This window comes from Amblyomma americanum, chromosome 1 (assembly GCF_052857255.1).
Source record: "Amblyomma americanum isolate KBUSLIRL-KWMA chromosome 1, ASM5285725v1, whole genome shotgun sequence".
Taxonomy (NCBI): Eukaryota; Metazoa; Arthropoda; class Arachnida; order Ixodida; family Ixodidae; genus Amblyomma; species Amblyomma americanum.
In genome coordinates this window covers 547,998,181-548,018,669 of record NC_135497.1, presented here as the reverse complement: position 1 = coordinate 548,018,669, position 20,489 = coordinate 547,998,181, and the positions used below count along the sequence as shown (strand labels likewise).

Below are 20,489 nucleotides of genomic sequence, written 5' to 3'. Positions count from 1 at the left end.
GCTGTTAAGAAGCACAGTTTAACTGGTCCTTGAAATAAGCGAGGCATCACAAAAAGTCTGCAGTGTGGTGTCTTCCTGTACAGGGCACAGCCATGTCATATCTACTACTTGAGAAGCTGGACAAGATTATCTCTCGGTTTCTCAGTTCAAAACTTTCTCTGGTCTCATTGAGAACAAGCTGTTAAGAAGAAAACAGGCAGTTAACAACAAGTGATGGTTACGGAGCACATTTGCAGTTTGGAATGTTTGATGCATAATGGCGATTGGAATTATTGCCGTTATTTTTCTACCACTGACTGCAGCTTCAAGCGAATCTTGTTAGCAATATGTCCACGGTGGGGAGAGCGCCATGCCATTCTGCTGCATCTACTGTTATACTGATGTACTCGAAGAGAATATTGCCTGCACTTCCAAGCCCTTGAGTGGTGGCTGCAAGATATGTAAAATGAGAGCAATAACAAGCCAGATCTCCTTGAAGGGTGTCTTCAGACAGGACAGCCAGGGCCTTGAATGCTTTCTTCTGCTGAAAATCTGCCAGTAACAGCCTTGAAGTCATCAAAATTGCTGCAGTGGTAATCGACGGCCTTCACTCATGTCCCCCATGTCACAATGAGCTCTGGTGGGAGAGGGGGACCTCAGGCAGATGTGCTCAAGCGGGTTCACCAGCGACAGCGTCCATAGGAAATACAAGGGAACTTTCAGAAGCTATAGCGTGTCTAAATATGGTTAAATTTTCATGAGGTTTGTGGCAGTGCTTTCTTCGTTAGTGAAGAGAGAAAATGTTTTGAAGAGATTTTATTTTTTAAGCTTCATTTTTTTACAAATCAGAGGTAAATATCGCGAAAAATTGTGTTTTTAGATATTTCAATCTTTGATGTCATCTCATGAAAAAACTAAGCTAAATATCAAAATTTAACCTGCGACATTTCCTCCAGTTTTCTTCTGCTAAGCCACAATTTTTATACAAATCGAACCTAGTGCCTGCATTTTACAGGCTCTCAAAGTTGTGTATTTTCTACGGGGATTTGAAATTCGCGCCAAATGTAACTAGTGCGACGTGGCTCCATCTGGCGTCAGACTATTGTGTCGCTACTACTCTACCACTAACCTCTTGCTCGTTGTTCGCGCAGGTTTTTCTCAGAACTTGGACAAACTTGACTCTGTTCTTTCCTTTTTGTTGCTTTGGCTGTATTTGTAAAGCATTTCTGCTTTAGAACCAGTATGAACCGCTTTCTCCCAATTAGAACCGCCTCAGTATGAGTCACACTTAGTCGCACCTCCTGCACCATGCTGCTTAAAGTCCCTATTTCAATCAGAAAAGCACTCCAAATGGGCATTATAAATACAGAGTAATACAAAAAGAAAAGATGGCAGAGTGGGGCTTATCAGAATTTCCCGGAAAACAGAGTAGGTATGGAGTTTTTCCTTGGAAACCCATGACGTCATGACAATTGGTCGAAGACATTGGTTGGAGGGTATTCTTTAAGGTTTAGTGCCATTTTTATATACGAAAAAAGCACACGCAGGTGGTGCGGCCAGCGTCCACTTTTCTTCTATGTAGACTGCAACTTTTAATATTTTTTTAAATAAGCCAGTAATAGTAACTTTATCCAAAAAAGTAGTAACTCGTTTGTGCAATGATGAAATCTGCATTCAAAGTCACCATCAGTAGATTCAATGCACATGGTAACTAGTGCTAAAGACAAGGACAGAAGAATTCCCTTGTCATGCAGGAATTGCTACATCGGCCAAACTGACCATCGTATCAATGTTCGGCTAATGGAGAACAAGCTGGCTGTCGAGGCATTATCAGGTCTGGGACATTTGGCGGCACATTGCAAACGTTGCAAGGATAAATGTGCTCTGATTTATAATCAGACTAGGAACATTTTTGCAAGCTCAGACCAGAAGGAACGCGAAATACTGGAAGCATTCCTCATTTACATGCAACAACAGTCCTGCGTAAGCAACTCAACATTATCTTTGTCATCAAAAGAATTACATTTCTTGAACCAGAAGCTGCCGTTGCACATGCGCTTTAGGGTGTGGTCCATTGTACATGTTTGCCTATATACTGAATGTGTCTGTCTGGAATAAACCAGTTGATGTCTAGCGCTCGTGGTGTCCATCCTTCTTTCTTCTGTCCTTGCCTTTAGCGCTAGTCACCATGTGCACTGAATCTAAAGATCACCAACTAGCCCAGTTGTTAAACACCATGAGTAGTTCAGTGCTTTTGCAAGCCACACCTCTCTGTTTTATTCAACTTCAATTTGTTTTGATGTCAAATTACAAGCAGTGAAGGAGACATGAAAGGAAGTAGTTCTGCTGTAATTTAGTTATATACTGTCACGAGGTGGTGAGAATGCCACGAAAAAACAGATGAGCAGATTAACGTGAATACATTGTATATGTCGATCGAACTACATTTAATATTTATATAAAAATGTTGTCTGTACAATTAAAAATGAAACAGGATTCAACATTAAGCAAGATAGTAGCCTGTTTGGGTGATCATGCTCTCCTCAGCCTTGGATGTGTACAGTGTCACATCTAAACCCTCGCCTCCTGCCACCATGACCACGTCGTCGTTGTTCTTCCTGTAAAAAGAAGACACATACAACATCAGCACAAGAGTGCTGTGAAAAACAAAATGTGCGCAAGTGCTTTGACTGAGCAAATCTCAGCAGTGAACAATGTGCACACCTTGCATTTCGGAAAAACCATTTTATGTTGTGAGCATTAAAACCTAGGGGCATGCAAAAATTCAAAATTTCAAATACAAATCGAATAAGTTGGTTATTCGATTAGTGAAATTGATATTCGAGAATTTCCAAATATTTGGCAGCGATTGAATATTGTGCCCGACTTTAATAACCACAACAATCATCATCATCATCAGCCTGACTACGCCCACCGCAGGGCAAACACCTCTCCCATGTCTCTCCAATTAACCCTGTCCTTTTCCAGCTGCGGCTACTGGATCCCCACAAACTTCTTAATCTCATCCGTCCACCTAACCTTCTGCCGCTGCCTGCTATGCTTACTTTCTCTTGGAATCCACTCCGTTACCCTTAAGGACCAGCGGTTATCTTGCCTTCACATTACATGCCCTGCCCAAGCCATTTCTTCCTCTTGATTTCGACTAGGATGTAATTAACCCGCATTTGTTCCATCACACACTCCGCCCGCTTGCGGTCTCTTAATGTTACACCTATCATTTTTCTTTCCATAGCTCGCGGCTTTGTGCTTAACTTACGCTGAACCCTTTTCGTTAGCCCCCACGTTTCTGCCCCGTAGGTGAGTACCGGTAAGATACAGCTGTTGTATGCTTTTCTCTTGAGGGATATTGGCAAACTGCCATTCATGATCTGAGGGAACCTGCCATATGGGCTCCACCCCATTCTTATCCTTCTAGTTACTTCCCTCTCATTATCCAGATCAGCTGTCACTACCTGCCCTAAGTAGAATTATTCTCTTACCACTTCCAGCACCTCATTGCCAATTGTGAACTGATGTTCTCTTGCTAAAATGTTGAACATTACTGTGGTTTTGTGCATGTTAATTTTTGAGACCCACCGTTCTGCTCTGCCTGTTTAACTCATTGATCATGCTTTGCAGTTCATCTCCTCAGTGAATTAATAAGGCAATGTCATCAGCGAATCGCAAATTATTTGGGTATCCTCCGTCTACTTTAATTCCCAACTGTTCCCAATTTCAAATTTAGGCCTCGAAATACCTCCTGTAAACAGGCAGTGAATAGCATAGGCGAGACCATGTCTTGTTGCCTGACGCCCTCCCTTATTGGAATCTTATTGCTGACTTTACGGAAAACTATTGTAGCTGTGCAGTTGCTAGATATATCTTCCAGTATTTTCACATAAGGCTCACCTGCACCCTGATTATGCAATGCCTGTATGACTGCTGAGGTTTCCACTGAGTCAAATGCTTTCTCGTAATCAATGAAGGCTATATATAGGGGTTGGTTATATTCTGTGCATTTCTCTATCACCTGTTTGATAGCGTGAATATGATCTATTGTGGAGTATCCTTTACGAAATCCTGCCTGATTGTTTGGTTGATTGAAGTCTAAGGTTGCCCTGACTCAATTAGCGATTACCTTAGTGAATACGTTGTAGGCAACGGACAGTAAGCTGATCGGTATGTAATTTTTCAAGTCCTTGGCGTCTCCCTTCTTATGAATTATGATAATGTTTGCATTCTTCGAAGCTTCTGGTATGGTCGAGGTCATAAGGCATTGCGTATACAGGGCGGCTACATGTTCTAGCACAATCTCCCCTCTTTCCTTGAAGAGATCTGCTGTTATCTGATCCTCACCAGCTGCTTTTCCCCTTTGCATTGCTCCTAGGGCTTTCTCTACTTCCTGTTTCATTACTGGTGGGATGACATATTGCTGTGCGCTACTGTCTCTATCATTAACATTCTGATTACATTGGCTGTTGTACAGGTTTGTGTAGAGCTCTTTGGCTATTTTAACTATCTTATCTATATTGCTAATGACATTGCCCTCCTTGTCTCTAAGTGCATACATCTGATTTTTACCTATGCCCAGTTTCCTCTTCACCGCTTTTAGGCTGCCTCCGTTCTTTAGAGCATGCCCGATTCTCTGCATATTAAGCTTCCTTATGTCAGCTACCCTTGTGCTTAAATATTAACTTCGATAGCTCTGCCAGTTCTATTCTGTCTGTAGGGTTAGACGCCCTCATGCTTTGGCGCTTCTTAATCAGATCTTTTGTCTCCTGAGACAGCTTGCCGGTATCCTGCCGAGCCGTCCTACCGCCTACTTCTATTACGCACTCCGTAATGATGGCTGTAATGAAAGCCACAATACCGTGGCAAAATATCCACAGGTAGAGTTTAAGATGTCAGGAAAAGAAGAGTACAATGGTGTCCTTTTTGCTCTCTTCATCGTTTATGCACGGACCGATCACATCTGAACGCCATTAGGCTAAGACCTCGTGCAAAACCCTGCAAGTGGGCTCTCCCAATATTCACGATATGAGAACAAGGTGGCCGACCACCCACTTTGAACAATCACGACGCGAAGACGCACGGTTTTTGTCTGATCCTTTTCTAACGTGCTACATACTTGACGCCTATACTCGTGGAATTCATCCAGTAGCCTTCGCAACTTTCCTAGCAATCCGCCCATCTATGACGTGCGTGAAATGATAGACGTGGTGACGGTAGTTTGTTTCTGAGCTTCGCCGCTAATGTGCGGTGATGACGGGGCCTCAGCCGTACATTAGCCATCCATCGTAACTCAGCTGCGCCACTTTCGGACGCTGATTGGCACGTCGCTGGCCATTTTTCACCTTTTCAGAAGCAGTCTCGCTGTTCAGACGTCAATGTGCATTCCTCTCCGTGCTAATTTTTTCTGATGCCAAAACTACCTGCGAACTCCTCACGGGAGTTTGTGTGATGAAGCTTCTTCACAACGCTTCACCGTATTTTGGCCAGTCTTTTTTTGTGTATATAGGGATGGGAGGGGGGCACCGATTAATACGGGCATTTCTTACGGTCCCTGGAAGTTCAAATTAATGAGGTATCAGTACCTTTCATATTATTTTAGTCACCAGTCATGTGTCGATTCATGGATTTCATTTGCACTGCTACACAACAGGTGCAATTTCAGGTGCCAATTTTGTTTCCATAGAAAACATTTTTTTGCTTTGATGGTCTTTCAGTTTCGAAGATGCTAAATGACACAGAAATTAAGAAAGAAAAAATAACTTTATTGCTGGTGGCAAAATCTGTCTGCAAAAAAATGGCACATGACATGCTGCCCGGCTGTTTTGAAAAATATTATTTACTGAGTTCGCCATACCGAATAAAAAACAGCCTATTCTGGACATGAATGATGCTAAATTCACCTGAAACAAAGACATCCTTGCTAGGTGCAACATACTCTCTGATAAAGCTGCTAGTTTACTCTGTAACAATTTAACATCCTAAGCATACCACAAGTTCACTGAACAGTGTTGGGCCACTTTTAGTATATCGCTGAGTTTGCAAAGACCCTACACTGTTTTGAAAAAAATAAGGACAATAATTTGTGTCAACTCATTTTTTCCTGAAATTTCTTTTTCATACTAGCAGACTTCAAAAGCATTTTTTCATTTTCGTACCGAAAAATTGTGATATTGTAACGAAGGCTTGCGACAGTTGCACTGGTGTGACGATTCGTGCACATGCACCGGTGCCACGGCGAGCCGGTCAGTGACTTTTCCTGGAGACGGTTGGCCGCGCCGTCCTGGCGTCGGGTCGCAGCGGAGAGACATGACCATACTTGGTTGTGGCGGAGAAACATGACCATATATGGTAACCGTCGACGGCCCTGTCGAACGACGCTTGAGTGCCCCCGTCATTGTGCACCCCTCGAGAGCCACGGGGGAGTGGACAAAGGCGCGGCCACGGCTGGAGAAAGAAGCAAAGGCTTTAAAAGCGGAAGCCGACGGGAGGAAGGGGGAGAGCGATCGGGGCGAGTGGACGAGAGGGCCGGAGACGGAGCGAGGCAGAAGACTGGGGCTGCACATTGACCTGAGCCCGGGGTCTAGCCGTCGCTAACGTTCGACCTTCGCCAACGCGCCTCCACGCCTGGCAGCTCATCCAACGACCAGCCGAGAACGAGGGCAGCACAGCCACGAGGAACTCCCAGCCCGGCCGCTGCAGACAACCAGCCATTCATCGAGCCCGTGCCACACCACGCTGACTCAGCCCCGGCGACGACGAGCCCAGCTTCTGTCCCGTAAGCGGCATCGAGCCAGATGCTTTAATTAAATCACTTCAAAATCATTTTGGAGTCGGTGCATCAATCTCCTCATGCCCAGGCCCAGGGCCATTTTAAGAAACTGGTTCATCACATCGGTGTCAGAAGTGGGGTCCACACTTAAATCATTGGGCAAAAGCTGGACTGCACCCCCGGCGAGAGGAGCTTGAGGCACTGACTATATTTGGTCTAATATGGAAGAAGCCCACTCGAGTGCACAGCCCTTTGGGGCAAGCGTACTTGCATTAGCAAACATGGTGGAGAGATTCACTGGCGACGGTCAGGGGCCGTCTATTGTTGAATTTTTTGACATGTTGGAGCAGGTGTGCAAAATGGGCGGGTTAACGGATGCACAACAGCTGGGAATGGCGAAATGTCGCATGTCAGCGGCAGCACATGATTTTGCCTGGAGAGATGAGGGAGTCAGGAAGGCGGGCACGTTGGCTGAATTTAAAAAGCTAGCGTTTAAATATTTTGACAGGGAACCTTCTAGCGTAAAGCTCAGGCGGTTCCTCGACGCTCGGCAGAAGCCGGGGGAAGACGCACGCGCGTTTGCCTCCCGCCTTCGCTTCCTTGGGAACGAAACCCTAGCGCGAGAACCGGGGCCTGATAGTTCGAAGCAAAAGCACGCCAGAGAGCTGCTTCTGGAGCAGATGACGTCCCAGTTCATCACTGGCTTGAGGGATCCGGTGCGCAGGTTTGTTCTGTCTAAGGTGCAGTCTACTTTTGAAGGAGCGGTAGAGGCAGCTGTAGACGAGGAGCGTAATGAGTTGCTTGTCTCCAGTGAGGAGAAGGTGCGGCTTGTAACAGAGCCAAAAAGTGCAAGCGCCGACGCGAATGTTACTCAGTTGACCGATAGGCTAGACCGGCTGGAGGCGCTCCTCGCGGAAGGCCTACAGTTAAATAACAGGGGCAATTTCCGGAACCGTGAAAGGAGGCAGGTTCGCTGTTATGCTTGCAGAGGGTACGGACACGTTGCCAGATACTGTCCCGAGCTAAACCGCGAATCCGGTACGCCAAATGGGCAGCAGCGCGCGCCGACCAACACGGGGATGGAACAAAGATATATTGTGCCAAAAAACGCGTAGAGTCCCCCGCAGCCGAGCCGGTTGGGGGGGAGAGCAGTAATAGCTGTGCTATTGTAAGCGTTTTTGGAGATCCTGCCCGATTGCCAAATTCGTGGTAAACGGGGTCACTTGCAGTCTGTTGGTTGACACTGGCTCCCGGATAACGCTCCTTAAGCAAAAGTTTTTTGATCTGCTGACAAGGAAGGGAGACAGGCAGGTGCATGAGGCCCGAGAATCTCCGAAAGTAAGATTCGTGGGCATCACAGAAGCTGACCTCGGCACGGGAGGACTGTACCTTTTGCGCTTCACAATCGGGAACGAAAGTTTTGACCATCCCAGCTACATTTGTTCCGATGCTGTGTCGTTGCCGGATGGTATATCGGGCCTCGTAGGTGAGGACCTGTTACGGCAGCATGGCATCGATCTCATATTAAGCCAGAACTGCCTTTCCTGTCGCGGGGCTTTGGTCCCATTAGCAAATCGAGAGGCCGAGTACGTTGCACGAGTGGACTATGGGGAACAGAGCGCGAAAGAGGGCTCGCTAACACATGCGGGCGTTAGTGTTAGGACGAGAGAAACAGTGGTGCCGCCTCGGTCAGAGATAATCTGTGTGGGAGCGATGTCGGCTCAGATTGATGAGGGACACATAGGAGTCGTTGAACCTATAGAGGGGCTCGCAATAGGACTGAGTGTGGCGGGCTGTTTGGTCACGGTTGACTCAAAGAAAAGGGTTCCCGTCCGCTTATGTAACGACTCGCAACAAGAGCTTCACCTGCCGAAAAATAAAAACATAGCTACATTCTCCACGGCTGAGGTAGATGAGCAGGGTACCCCGATTTGCACTACGGGCCTCGTCAATGAAAGGAAAGGAAAAGAAGGGAACCTGCAGTTTGACCTCTCTCACATCGACTGCAAAGAGCGAGGAAGAGTTGAGGGTCTCCTACAGCGCTACTCGGATGTGTTCGCTGCATCGAAGCTAGACCTGGGAAAGTGCGGAGTGATTAAACACCGCATTACGACTGGCGACTCGCCACCAGTGTACCAACGGGCCTATAGAATTCCCTACTCACAAAGAGAGGAAATGGATAGGCAGGTCCAAGAGCTAATCGACAAAGGCATTGTTGAGCATTCCAAGTCGCCGTGGGGGGCACCGGCACTTCTAGTTGAGAAACCCGATGGTTCATTTCGACTGGTAATAGACTACCGGCGATTGAATTCCATTACAAGGATAGATCCCTACCCGCTGACACAGGTGCAGGAAACCCTCGCGCAGCTTGGGTCAGCCAAGTATTTTACAGTTGTCGACCTCACATCGGGGTTCTGGCAGATCGAAATGGATCCAAACGATGTCGACAAAACCGCATTTAACACCCCGTCTGGCCACTTTCAGTGGAGACGCATGCCGATGGGACTTGTTAACAGCCCTGCAGTCTGGCAGAGAACTGCGGACGTAATCTTGGCCGGTTTGCTGGGAAAGAGGTGCTTTGTCTACATGGACGATATAATAATTTACAGCAGCACCTTTGCCGAACACTTGGAGGCCATTGAGGAAGTGCTGGTCAGATTGCGAGCTGCTGGCTTAAAATTGAAACCTTCAAAGTGCCAACTTCTACAGCAGCAGGTCAAATACCTTGGACATATCGTTTCCACAGACGGCGTAGAACCTGAAGCGGGAAAGTTAAGTAGCGTCCGCGACTTCCCTAGACCAACTGGAGTTCGAGGCGTTCGCGAGTTTCTTGGCTTAGTCGGATACTACCGAAGGCATGTGCGAGATTTCGCCCGAATCGCAAAGCCACTGACTGCACTAACAGCAAAAAACATAGAGTTCGTATGGTCGGAGGAGGCAGAGGTGGCGTTCGAAGAACTAAAGGAAAAATTAATAACCGCTCCCTTGCTAGGATATCCAAACTTCAGCCAGCCTTTCATTGTAGCGACTGACGCCTCGAAGTTTGCAGCGGGTGCAGTGCTGTCTCAGAATTTTGACGACAAGGAGCACCCTATCGCGTTCGCGAGCCGGCAATTCAGTCCAGTCGAGCAGCGGTACAGTGCCACTGAGCGGGAGTGTCTTGCAGTGGTTTGGGCCGTGCGGCACTTTCGGTGCTACCTCTATGGCCACAGATTCAGGCTAGTGACCGACTGCCAACCCCTTAAGTGGCTTCTAAACGTGAAGGATCCGAGCTCGCGCCTCGCGCGCTGGAATCTGCAACTTCAGGAATACGATTTCGAGATAGAACACAAGCCAGGCAAGGTGCACACTAACGCGGACGCATTAAGTCGAGCTAACCTGGTACGCACCGTGAATGAGTTTTGTCCGGCCATAAATACAAACGATCTCCGCACCGAGCAGCGAAAGGACAAAGGGCTAGAGAAAACATTTCATGCCATTTCTGGGGGGATCGCCCGGGATCCCGACAATTGTTACTTTGTTGACAACGAAGGAACCCTACGAAAGCGCACCCGGCCTACGCGGTCAGGAAGGAAGGCTAGCCAGGTGTGGGAAAGAGTGGTGGTACCAAAGTCAATGGTGCCGCACGTCTTGAGGGTTTTTCACGATGCCCCATACGCGGGCCATTTTGGAGTATTGAAGACGCAAAGGAGGTTGGAGCGCTACTACTATTGGCAGGGCATGCGTTCAGATGTTAAAGAGTACTGCGCTAACTGCCGTTCTTGCCTGGAAAGAAAAACTCCGAAAAACCGCAGGCCGGCCCCCCTTCAGGAATTCGAGGAAGTCTCGACGCCTTTTGAGAGGGTTGGCATGGATATCCTAGGCCCACTTCCGACTACGACAACAGGAAACAAATATGTACTGGTGTGCGTTGACCACCTAACGAAGTATGCTGAGATAACAGCACTGCCCGACCAAAAAGCAGAAACTGTGGCACGTGCCTTTGTAGAAACAGTGGTTCTGCGGCACGGCGTTCCGCGGCAGTTGTTAACGGATCAAGGGTCAAACTTTGTGTCGAGGTTGATGAAAGATGTGTATAACCTTCTGGGAATTGACAAAAGACAGACCACCCCTTACCACCCGGCTTGTAACGGTGCTGTGGAGAGGCTTAATCAAACAGCAAGCAAACTGTTATCCCATTATGTTTCGCGAGACCAACAGGATTGGGACCTCTGGATACCGTTTGCTGTTTTTTCTTACAACACGGCGGTGCACGAGAGCTCCGGTGACTCCCCTGTCTACCTCTTGTATGGTCGCGACCCAGACACACCGAATGCGGTGGTTGATGGACAGAGACGGGTGCCATACGGGTCACTAGATGATTATCGAGCGTATACCTTGAGTGTGTGCAGGTCAAGGCAGGGCTTGCCCGTAAGTTAACGCCCAAATGGAAAGGACCTTACCGCATAGTAGAGCAGCTATCGCCGGTTAATTTTCGGATTCGGGAGATCGCAGGGGCCTCAACCGCTGTGGTCCATGCTAACCGGTTAAAGCAAGCACCAACATGCTCGCCTCTTTCTGAAACGGCTGCCTCAAGGGAACAGGAGGGGGAGGATAACCTTCGCACGGAGCCCGCCATTGTAAATAACCCTGCATTGCAGAAAAGCGGTCAGAGCGGCCGGCACAAAAATTTCAGTCCATGTGATGAACTGGAACACTTCATGCAGTCGCAGCTCGGAGGCGCCCTTCTCGAGGAGGAGGCATTCCAATCTGGCAGACGTATTCCAGACGCTAGGTACTACCTCCGTAACCGAGTAGTGGACAGGGAGGTACCTCGCTAAGACTACATTTCCTTGTTTTGTACATTACAAGTGCGCTTCGTTTAGTTTCATTTTTTGTTCGTTCTCTTGTTTGAGATGTTGTACATACTGTTAATTATGGTCTTATATTGTGCACTCGAGTGGTATCTACGGTGAAGAATTGTTCTGAAACTCCGCTCTGGCTCGGTGCTCGTGGGGAAGAAAGGAGCGACTTGTGCGGGATACTGGCCCGAACAGCGCGGCGTGTGTGTGTGCGCGTGTGTGTGTGTATGACGAATTGCTAATGTTCAATGAACATTCCTTTTAAGAAGGAGCGGATGTGACGATTCGTGCACATGCACCGGTGCCACGGCGAGCCGGTCAGTGACTTTTCCTGGAGACGGTTGGCCGCGCCGTCCTGGCGTCGGGTCGCAGCGGAGAGACATGACCATACTTGGTTGTGGCGGAGAAACATGACCATATATGGTAACCGTCGACGGCCCTGTCGAACGACGCTTGAGTGTCCCCGTCATTGTGCACCCCTCGAGAGCCACGGGGGAGTGGACAAAGGCGCGGCCACGGCTGGAGAAAGAAGCAAAGGCTTTAAAAGCGGAAGCCGACGGGAGGAAGGGGGAGAGCGATCGGGGCGAGTGGACGAGAGGGCCGGAGACGGAGCGAGGCAGAAGACTGGGGCTGCGCATTGACCTGAGCCCGGGGTCTAGCCGTCGCTAACGTTCGACCTTCGCCAACGCGCCTCCACGCCTGGCAGCTCATCCAACGACCAGCCGAGAACGAGGGCAGCACAGCCACGAGGAACTCCCAGCCCGGCCGCTGCAGACAACCAGCCATTCATCGAGCCCGTGCCACACCACGCTGACTCAGCCCCGGCGACGACGAGCCCAGCTTCTGTCCCGTAAGCGGCATCGAGCCAGATGCTTTAATTAAATCACTTCAAAATCATTTTGGAGTCGGTGCATCAATCTCCTCATGCCCAGGCCCAGGGCCATTTTAAGAAACTGGTTCATCACACTGGCACAAGATGAAAAGCACAGCGGAGAAGAATGCACAAGATGGCTGACTCGCCCACAGGCCCACTTTGTCCTCGTCGTCTGCTGTTCCATGGGCATGCGGCAATATTCACAAACCCCTACTAAAATGAAAATGCTTTCTTTGTGTGACATCTGCATCCTTTGCCAAAACTGTGGCAGTTAGCAGAATGCCATGGCATAACAGTCTCCTGCCAGTTGACCTTACAAGAGGCTCCGAACAGCTTCAACACAGTGCTGCTTGGCACTGAACAAATCAAATTTCCTCATCTCCCGAGTGAAACATCACCAAAAAGCTGGTGTGAAGATTCCAGAGGAACTAGCTTAGCAGACTTTGATTACTTGCACTAGGCCATCAGAACAAATGAAGCAATGTTTTTAAGCCAGCTGTTAAACTCTAAAAGCACATTTACAATGACATTGCATGCAGCTCTGAAAAAAATTTCTGAAAAACACGAGCTGTTATCCTTCCATTTTTCTCAAAATGATTTTCCAACAGTTGCTCAACAGAGTTTCTCTGCACGCTGAATGGAAGGTCCGGTCGGAAGACAATCCCATTCCATAAATCAGGTGACAAGCATTCTCCATACAACTATCGTCCTACTCCCTCACTAGCATTCCAGTGTAGAATTCTAGAGCCCAAACTCGCCTTAAATCCTGCTAGCTTTCTCGCAAGTAATTCATTTTTTCCCCATCAGATTCTGAGGACATATTAATGTGAAAAATAACTATAGTATCATTTACGCTTAAGCTAAATGTCATCCTTGACTGCACTTCAATTGCAGACAGTATTTTTATATTTTTACAAAGCATTTGATAAAGTATGCCATAATGTATTAACGTTTAAATAAAATTGATTTAACACTGATCCCAAACTGCTGGCTTGGCTCGAGTGCTTTCTTTCAGGTAATGACTCACAGTCACCCCCAAGTTGAATGCAGTCGGGTGTACCTCAAGGATACGTGTTGGTCCTCTCCTTTTCTTAATTTACATTAATGATTTACCCAGCTGAGTTTCCCTTGACATTCGCTTATTTGCAGATGGCTGCATAATCTTCAGGAAAATAATATGTGAGACTGATATTTCTACTCTTCAGATTGACCTTAATGTAATTCCACTTGGTGCCAATTATGGTCAATGGAATAAAACATCAACAAATGTAAATTTTTGCATGTGTCCAGAACTTGTAACCAGCTACCTTTCTGCTGCCTTAATAATGTTTCTCTTGATCTTATTTCTCCCTACAAATATCTTGGCACCCACATTACACTAACAAGCTCACTTCATCTGCATACACTTATGCAATTAATAATGCTAATTTTACCGCAGCCGTGGCCTAGTTGGTTGGGCGTCCGTCTCGGCTGCTGGAGGTGGTTGGTTCGAAACCCACCGCCGGACACCCACCGGTAAAAATGGGTACAAGCGGCCCCCGGCCTGGCGCCCGGCTTTCATTAGGGGTGTTCGCTTGAGAGAAGCTTCGTAATCCCCACTGCGCCCCTCGCGGGCGAAGCCCCAGTGTCAGACAACCTCGGAACCTGCTAAAGGTGGTGTCACGGCCAAAGTGGCTCGAAACTTCATCACCTGCAGCAGCAGTGGCCGAACCGGTGGCCAAACCGGAGGGTTTGGCTCCCTGGACGTAGTCTAAGTCTGCGACCGGGGCTGTGGAGTACGTGAGATGCTCCCAGGCCGGGTAACCGTGGGAGGGGTAGCGTCCTCCTGTAACCCAGCGGGCGGTGGGCCTCGGCGATGAAGGCCCTAGGCGTAACGCCGGGAGCAGTTGCGTGCTCCTGTAACCCAGTCTATTGGGGGCGACTGTCATTGGTGAACCTGGGAAGGGCTGTGGTGACCTTCTCCCTCTCACCGAAAGCGAGAGAGTTCATACGCCACGGCAGCTTAGGGATAGGCTGCTGTGGCTAAGTCTCAAGCGAATACGCTGCAGGGAAATCCCCGCTGACTAAAGTCATCAGGGGTAGGGGCGTCCCTGTGTAACCCGAGCCCTACCATCACTCGGGAGCGCTGCTTGGGTCTGTCCTCGGTCCCCCTCCGGGCAACCAGGGCCATCTCTGGGAAACGCTGAGGCCTGCGGGCGTCTCAGTAGGCGAAGGGACCGAGAGCGAAGCGAAAGCAGGACTGGCGCTTGCGTCTCTTGAGAGCCTCTGAGTAGTACTGCTGTGAGACCATAGGGGTGTGGGATGAAGCCCACACTCGCACTTCCCGGTACGTAGGCGGTAGGTCCTGACTTAGTACACCAGGGCCGGCGTCAAAGCCAAGACGCTTAATAAAAGTTGGTAGAATCGGGCTCTCGCTTGGAGTGCGGCACGAAGAGATTACCCGAAGTCGAGGGCGCTTCGGCGTCTGGCAGGGGTGTGCAGCACGGAAGCGCACCACGGGGAGTAGCGACCCCGCCTATCCGAAGCTCCTGGGTTGGACCCAGACACGACCAATGAGATGGCAGTAGTGGACCAGCCCGCCACGCTCGATGGGAGGGCTTTCGGGCCCGAGGATGACCAAACCTAAATTGGTACAAGAGCAGTCTCTGGTGTGGCGGTCCACCAGTTGTCGAGCTTTGCTCCAACTTATGGGACTTGCTTCTTGGGAAGTGGTCTGGCCCTGGCCTACTCCGTGTATGGCTGGGGGGAATCTTGTGGCAGACCGAAAACTTCTTACCGAAGCGTGGCCTTGTGGTAGAGCATCCGCCTCGCATTCGGGAGGTGCTGGGTTTGATCCCCAGTGCCGCCGGGTACCCACCGGTTTTTAATGGGTACAAGATTTCCCCCGGCCTGGTGCTCGGCTCTTCTGGGTGAAATGCTTGGGAAAAGGGTCTTGACCACAGTTGCTCTGATGGATCAGCGATAAGTTCCGCCGTCAACAATGTTAAATCCGCCTCGTGCAGTAGAAGCCCATTTGTGGCCCTTTTTTGTTATGACTGCTGCTGCTGCTGCTGTGTGCCAGCGGATCAAGGTTCGACGAGAGTTCTGTCGAGAGAACTGCGGGCGACGGTGTATGCGTCTCGTGTCGTCGCGGAGACACCTTGGCGCTGAGGGAGTTGCCTTCTCTGCGGAAGGTCTGCTTTGTCCTCACGGAGGAGGAGAGGCCGTTGCGCTGGGGCGTGCGCGCGCCCAGGGACAGCGCATTGAGGCTATGCTCGCGTTTGAACCACGTTGGCCAAAGGGGTACCAACCACCTTTAGCAGGCTGCGAGGTCGTTCGAAACTGGGGCTTAGGCCGCGAGGGGCGCAGCGGGGTTTACGGAGCTTCTCCCAAGCCGACACCCCTAAAGAAAGCCGGGCGCCAGGCCGGGGGCCGCTTGTACCCATTTTTACCAGTGGGTGTCCGGCGGTGGGTTTCGAACCAACCACCTCCCGCAGCCGAGACGGGCGTCCAACCCACTGGGCCATCAAATGTAATTCTGCTCAGGCAGCTTCTTCCCTATTATTGCTTTTATATGAATCACTAGTCTGCTTGAACATGGTGCAGCAGTTTTAGATACCTTTCAGCAAAACCTAATGCATTCATTAGAAATGACACACAACAATTCTGCACATCTCGTTTACAACCGAACTGCCAGCATTTCTGCAGTGAAATTAAACCTTAACCTGCCATCTTTAGCACCTCGCCATGAAGCCCTTAGACTTCCATTTTGCACAAGATATTTCATCATCCCTCCCTTCGTGATGAACTGATCTCAGCTCACCAATACATTTGCTCAAGGTTAGTTAGACCTTAATCACAATGTCGGAATTCCATAATACAAACCAATGCCAACCAATTAATTTTGCTGGACTGCACCTTTTTTATCACCACTCTTCATTATAATGCCTCTGGCCCTCAGAGTATCTGAAATAAATAAAATACTGCAGCAGTGCCACCCTTCGCCATCAACTCTGCATCGGCGGATGAAGAAGAGGATCAAGGGGCACAAGCTGCATGGCATGGAGTTCACAGCTTCAGGATTCAAGAGCGCATTAAAGTAAACCTGATCTGGTTCTGGAAGATGATTGGGTACGGGTCCTGTTCCCCTTTATAACCTCTACAATTGGTGAGCGGCCGTTTTCCCTTTTTTTTTTCCACATCGACTGGCCGTGTGGGAGGACAGCCCTGTGGCAACCCGCGTGGACAGCGCCAGCTAAGTGCTAAAGGAGACGAAGTTGCAATAGCACGCGCCAAGAATGCGGCCAACTTTCAGCTCGGCCAGATGCAGCCGCCACCACTCGCTGGCAAGGGCTCAATAAATGTGGTTGCGATCACATACTGGGCGACCTACACAAGTCAATTTGCTTTCCCCTACAGCACCACTCGTCGCCACAGTTCTGTTTTAGGATGATAAATGCCAGGGACTTAAACAAGTGCTTATTAATGTGCACTGCTTACTTATTTCATGCAAGAATTGAGCAGTGCCACCTGGTAGTACAGTATCACAGAAGAAGAAAGATGCAGTGCAAATTATGCTGCATATTTCCTCTTCTGTGATGAACTGACAGGCCTGAATCACCACCCTTCATCAGCAGAGTATCCACAGCACTTATTTATACAATGCACAGAAAACAGACTCCAATGTCTCAGCACCTTGAGCAAATGATGCACGATAGCCATGTTTGCTTCCTCGCGAGCCATCTGAATCATTTGAGCAGTGCAGCTGGAATTTACAAGAACTAGCTGAGGAATGCAAATAGGCATTCATGGAAAATTAAAGTTCAAAGTACTTCATGAAGAGGGGATATGAGATAATGCACAGATGATAGAGAACCCAAAAAGAGTGAACTCTCGAACCGCTAAGTCAATACCATTGAAAAAAGCGGGGCTAGATTACAGCAATGTTGAGGGGCTAGATTACAGCAATGTTGAGACTCTGCGCAAACAGTGTCTTTTTCTGTAGTAAGCACAAAGAGTTGTGCAAACAACAAGGCACAGGCTAGAACACTTGCCTAAGAAAACTACTGTTCACAAAATCACTCTCATTTCATTTGTGTTACCGTATTTACTCGAATGTAAAATGAGGGGTGACTTTACATGCTGCCCAGCGGGAAAAAATAAAACCACGAATGTAACGTGAGGCTTAAGGACGCAAAACAAAGTACCTTTAATAGACATCATGGCCAACATGTTTATTCATCTTCCCCGCGTTAGGAGGCCGAGTTCTTGGAAACGGAGTCCTTTTAGCTATCGAAGTCTCCCGGTAACTTCTGCCGCATCAATGTTGTTTGGCGCAGAGAGATTCCCTTTCTCTTCATGAACGTTTGGGCCCACCCACAAGATGCTCTGAACTTCCCATCTCCCGAGCAATGTCTAACTTTCCAACAGATTAGCTCGACACTGACCCCAATGAAACGGTTGTGCTGCTCGATAATTAAGTCCGCCACTTTTTTCTGCAGCTCGACGTGATGGCCGTGGAAAGGCCCTCGAAATCCTTTGTGGTCGGGTGCACAATTAAAAAGCCTCTCCCGCTGCAGCCGCCATCTGCGGATGGTTGACTCGTTGAGGTCAAGTCTTCGAGCTGCCGCAGAATTCCTGACCTTTTCAGCTAACAGGATCACTCTTAAAACGACCGTTGTACTGAGCACGACGCATTGCCATCGCGCACATTGAATCCATACACCGCGAGCGACGCCACAAGAACACAATGCAATGACGAACTGAGCGCGAGATCGCAACGAACACAAAAATGACAGAACAACACTTTGACTTTGGATGGATGAGGATTTGGCTTCCGTGGTACCCATGTTGCCAGCATAAGATCGCAAAATTGCGGTAACCGAAACCAAGCTGATTGCTTGAAATGGCTGCACCGTGCCACTCCTTCAGGCCAATCGAAGTGCGGTATTCGATTATAATGCGAGGGTAGACTTTAAGGGGAAAAAATATGGGAAAATACTCGCGTTACATTCAAGTACATACGGTATGTCAACTCATAAACGTGCAGGTTACACAAATTTGCTTGGCTTTACTATTTTTGCACACAAGTGCCAGAGTGTAAAGAAGGTACAAATATTTTCATTTTAAACTACCACTCAAAAATTTTCAATATTAAGCATGAAAAGAAACCCACACTTTTGTTCTCTACAAAATATTGGTTACGATAGAGCACTACAACGACATCATTAAAAATATTGCTGTGGTACTTTTTCAATGTATTGCAGCATCGTATTTCATTTCAATGTTCTGCAATATATCAAATGAACGTTTGCCAAGCAGACAAAAATTGAAGAATTTGATTCAAAGGTTAAGAAACCTTTTTTTTTTTAAGTAGCTTTAGTGCTTATATTCCCCACGGAAACTCTCCAGCAGCACCTGTTGGTGCTTTTTTAATTAAGCGCAGCTCAACAGCAGTGCTTCGTAGTGTCTTTTTTGGCCACTTTAGCGCCCTCTGCAGCCCTCTTGCTAATGCCCAAAAAATGCATATTTTTAGGTTGTGTTCTATGGGCCTGGTAGCCTATGCATGTGGCAAAAAAAAAAAGCAAAGGCCATCTTGGCCTCCACACTATGCACACGTTGAAGTGGTTGCACTTTTGAACAGCAGTCATGTAGTCATGACCTATTACACAGACACACATTCTTCTCCATGTGTCTGCCTTGTGGTGGGCATGCCCCAGCTGCCTTGCGAGGTGTCATGGCTAAGGCTGCTAGTTTCCCATGATTCCTCGAAAAAGTGGCGGATTTAAGTATTTTTCACCACTTTGCGTTGGCACCCAGAAACTTTTTTTTATGCTACTGTGTTTGCGGACGGCAGCACTGATGGATCTGTATAACGAACGAAGTTCTGCTGGTGCTTTGGCATGCTTGCTCTCCCATCAGCTCAAGCAAGGAAAGACTGTCTAGCGCTGAAATTTGGTAGCAGCACACCCCAACGTTCCTGTAAGATCAGTCACGATACAGCCGCCTGTCGAATGCAACAGCCCTGTATTTGCTCAAATATAACTCGAGTTTTTCTTTTTCTTGAATCATCTGCTTCAGAAATTACCTCGCATTATATCTGGAACCAAATAACGAATACAGCACAATTTTTTTTTTTTTTTTGCCGTTCTTCGAGGTACCCAAAGCAGGCTCAAGACAGCAAACTTCTCAATGACCTCGGGCCATTGAGGCAAAGTGCATGGCACGATCGCACAAGCTGTGGGATACACTGGTATCCCTCCTCGTCCCTTGCGCCAGCGGTGAACGTGATTGCCACGCTCCCACGCGTGCGCGCCACCCGGAATGTGGAGAGAAGGCACTCCTGCGACTGCTCATTCCCCAACACTGACGTGACATCACGACAGCACGCTGCCTACTCCGGAAAGGGTTGCATGCCTGAGCATGTGAGCAATGTATTGCTCCTAGTTAGGCAATGCCTGAGGGGATAAATAGAGGAGATTGCGACGGGGAAACTCTCTCTTGCTGCTGGCTCTGCTGACTGCCCCGAGGGACCCCTTCACTGCCCGCCGACTCCCGAACCCAATGCCAGTCGACAACAACGACTTGTTGGGCTACTGAATGTCTATTTTTCAGATAGAACATTCTTCTGCAGTGTGCTTTGCCTCACTTTAGGACAATAAATTATTTCCTAGCGTGCCCTGCCCTTGCCTATTTCGTCCGGACCTGCCGTGGCTGCGACTGTGCACCACGGGTTGGGGAAATGTGTCGTGTACGAGTAATGCCTGCGTGTTGCTGGCACGGAAGCTCGCCTTCCCGACCGGCTGGACGCAGAGTGACCCCATAATGCATAACTGCAGATTCTTTTTTCTCACTTCATGGGATTTTAAAATTCCCGCCGCAGAAATTTAGAGGCCTTAGCCATGGCTAGCATTGGTTGACTATAACTGAAACAAACTGAAAACCCCCGCTCACTACGGCTCTCAGGCCTTGTAACCAATCGAGGCTTGCCTCGTATCTTGCTTTTGCACTTGTTTGATCCAGCTCTGAACACATA

General features: G+C 48.5%; 1 protein-coding gene across 1 annotated transcript in view; it reads right to left on the bottom strand.

Annotated features, from left to right (window-relative positions):
- Positions 1–780: 780 nt before the first annotated feature.
- LOC144116315 (tRNA (34-2'-O)-methyltransferase regulator WDR6) overlaps positions 781–20,489 on the bottom strand; it is a 273,947-nt gene continuing 254,238 nt past the window's right edge. Inside the window, exon 24 of the mRNA XM_077651056.1 lies at positions 781–2,597. Within this exon, the coding sequence (XP_077507182.1) occupies positions 2,483–2,597 (115 nt within the window). The 3' untranslated portion in view covers positions 781–2,482. The remainder of the gene's footprint in view (positions 2,598–20,489) is intronic.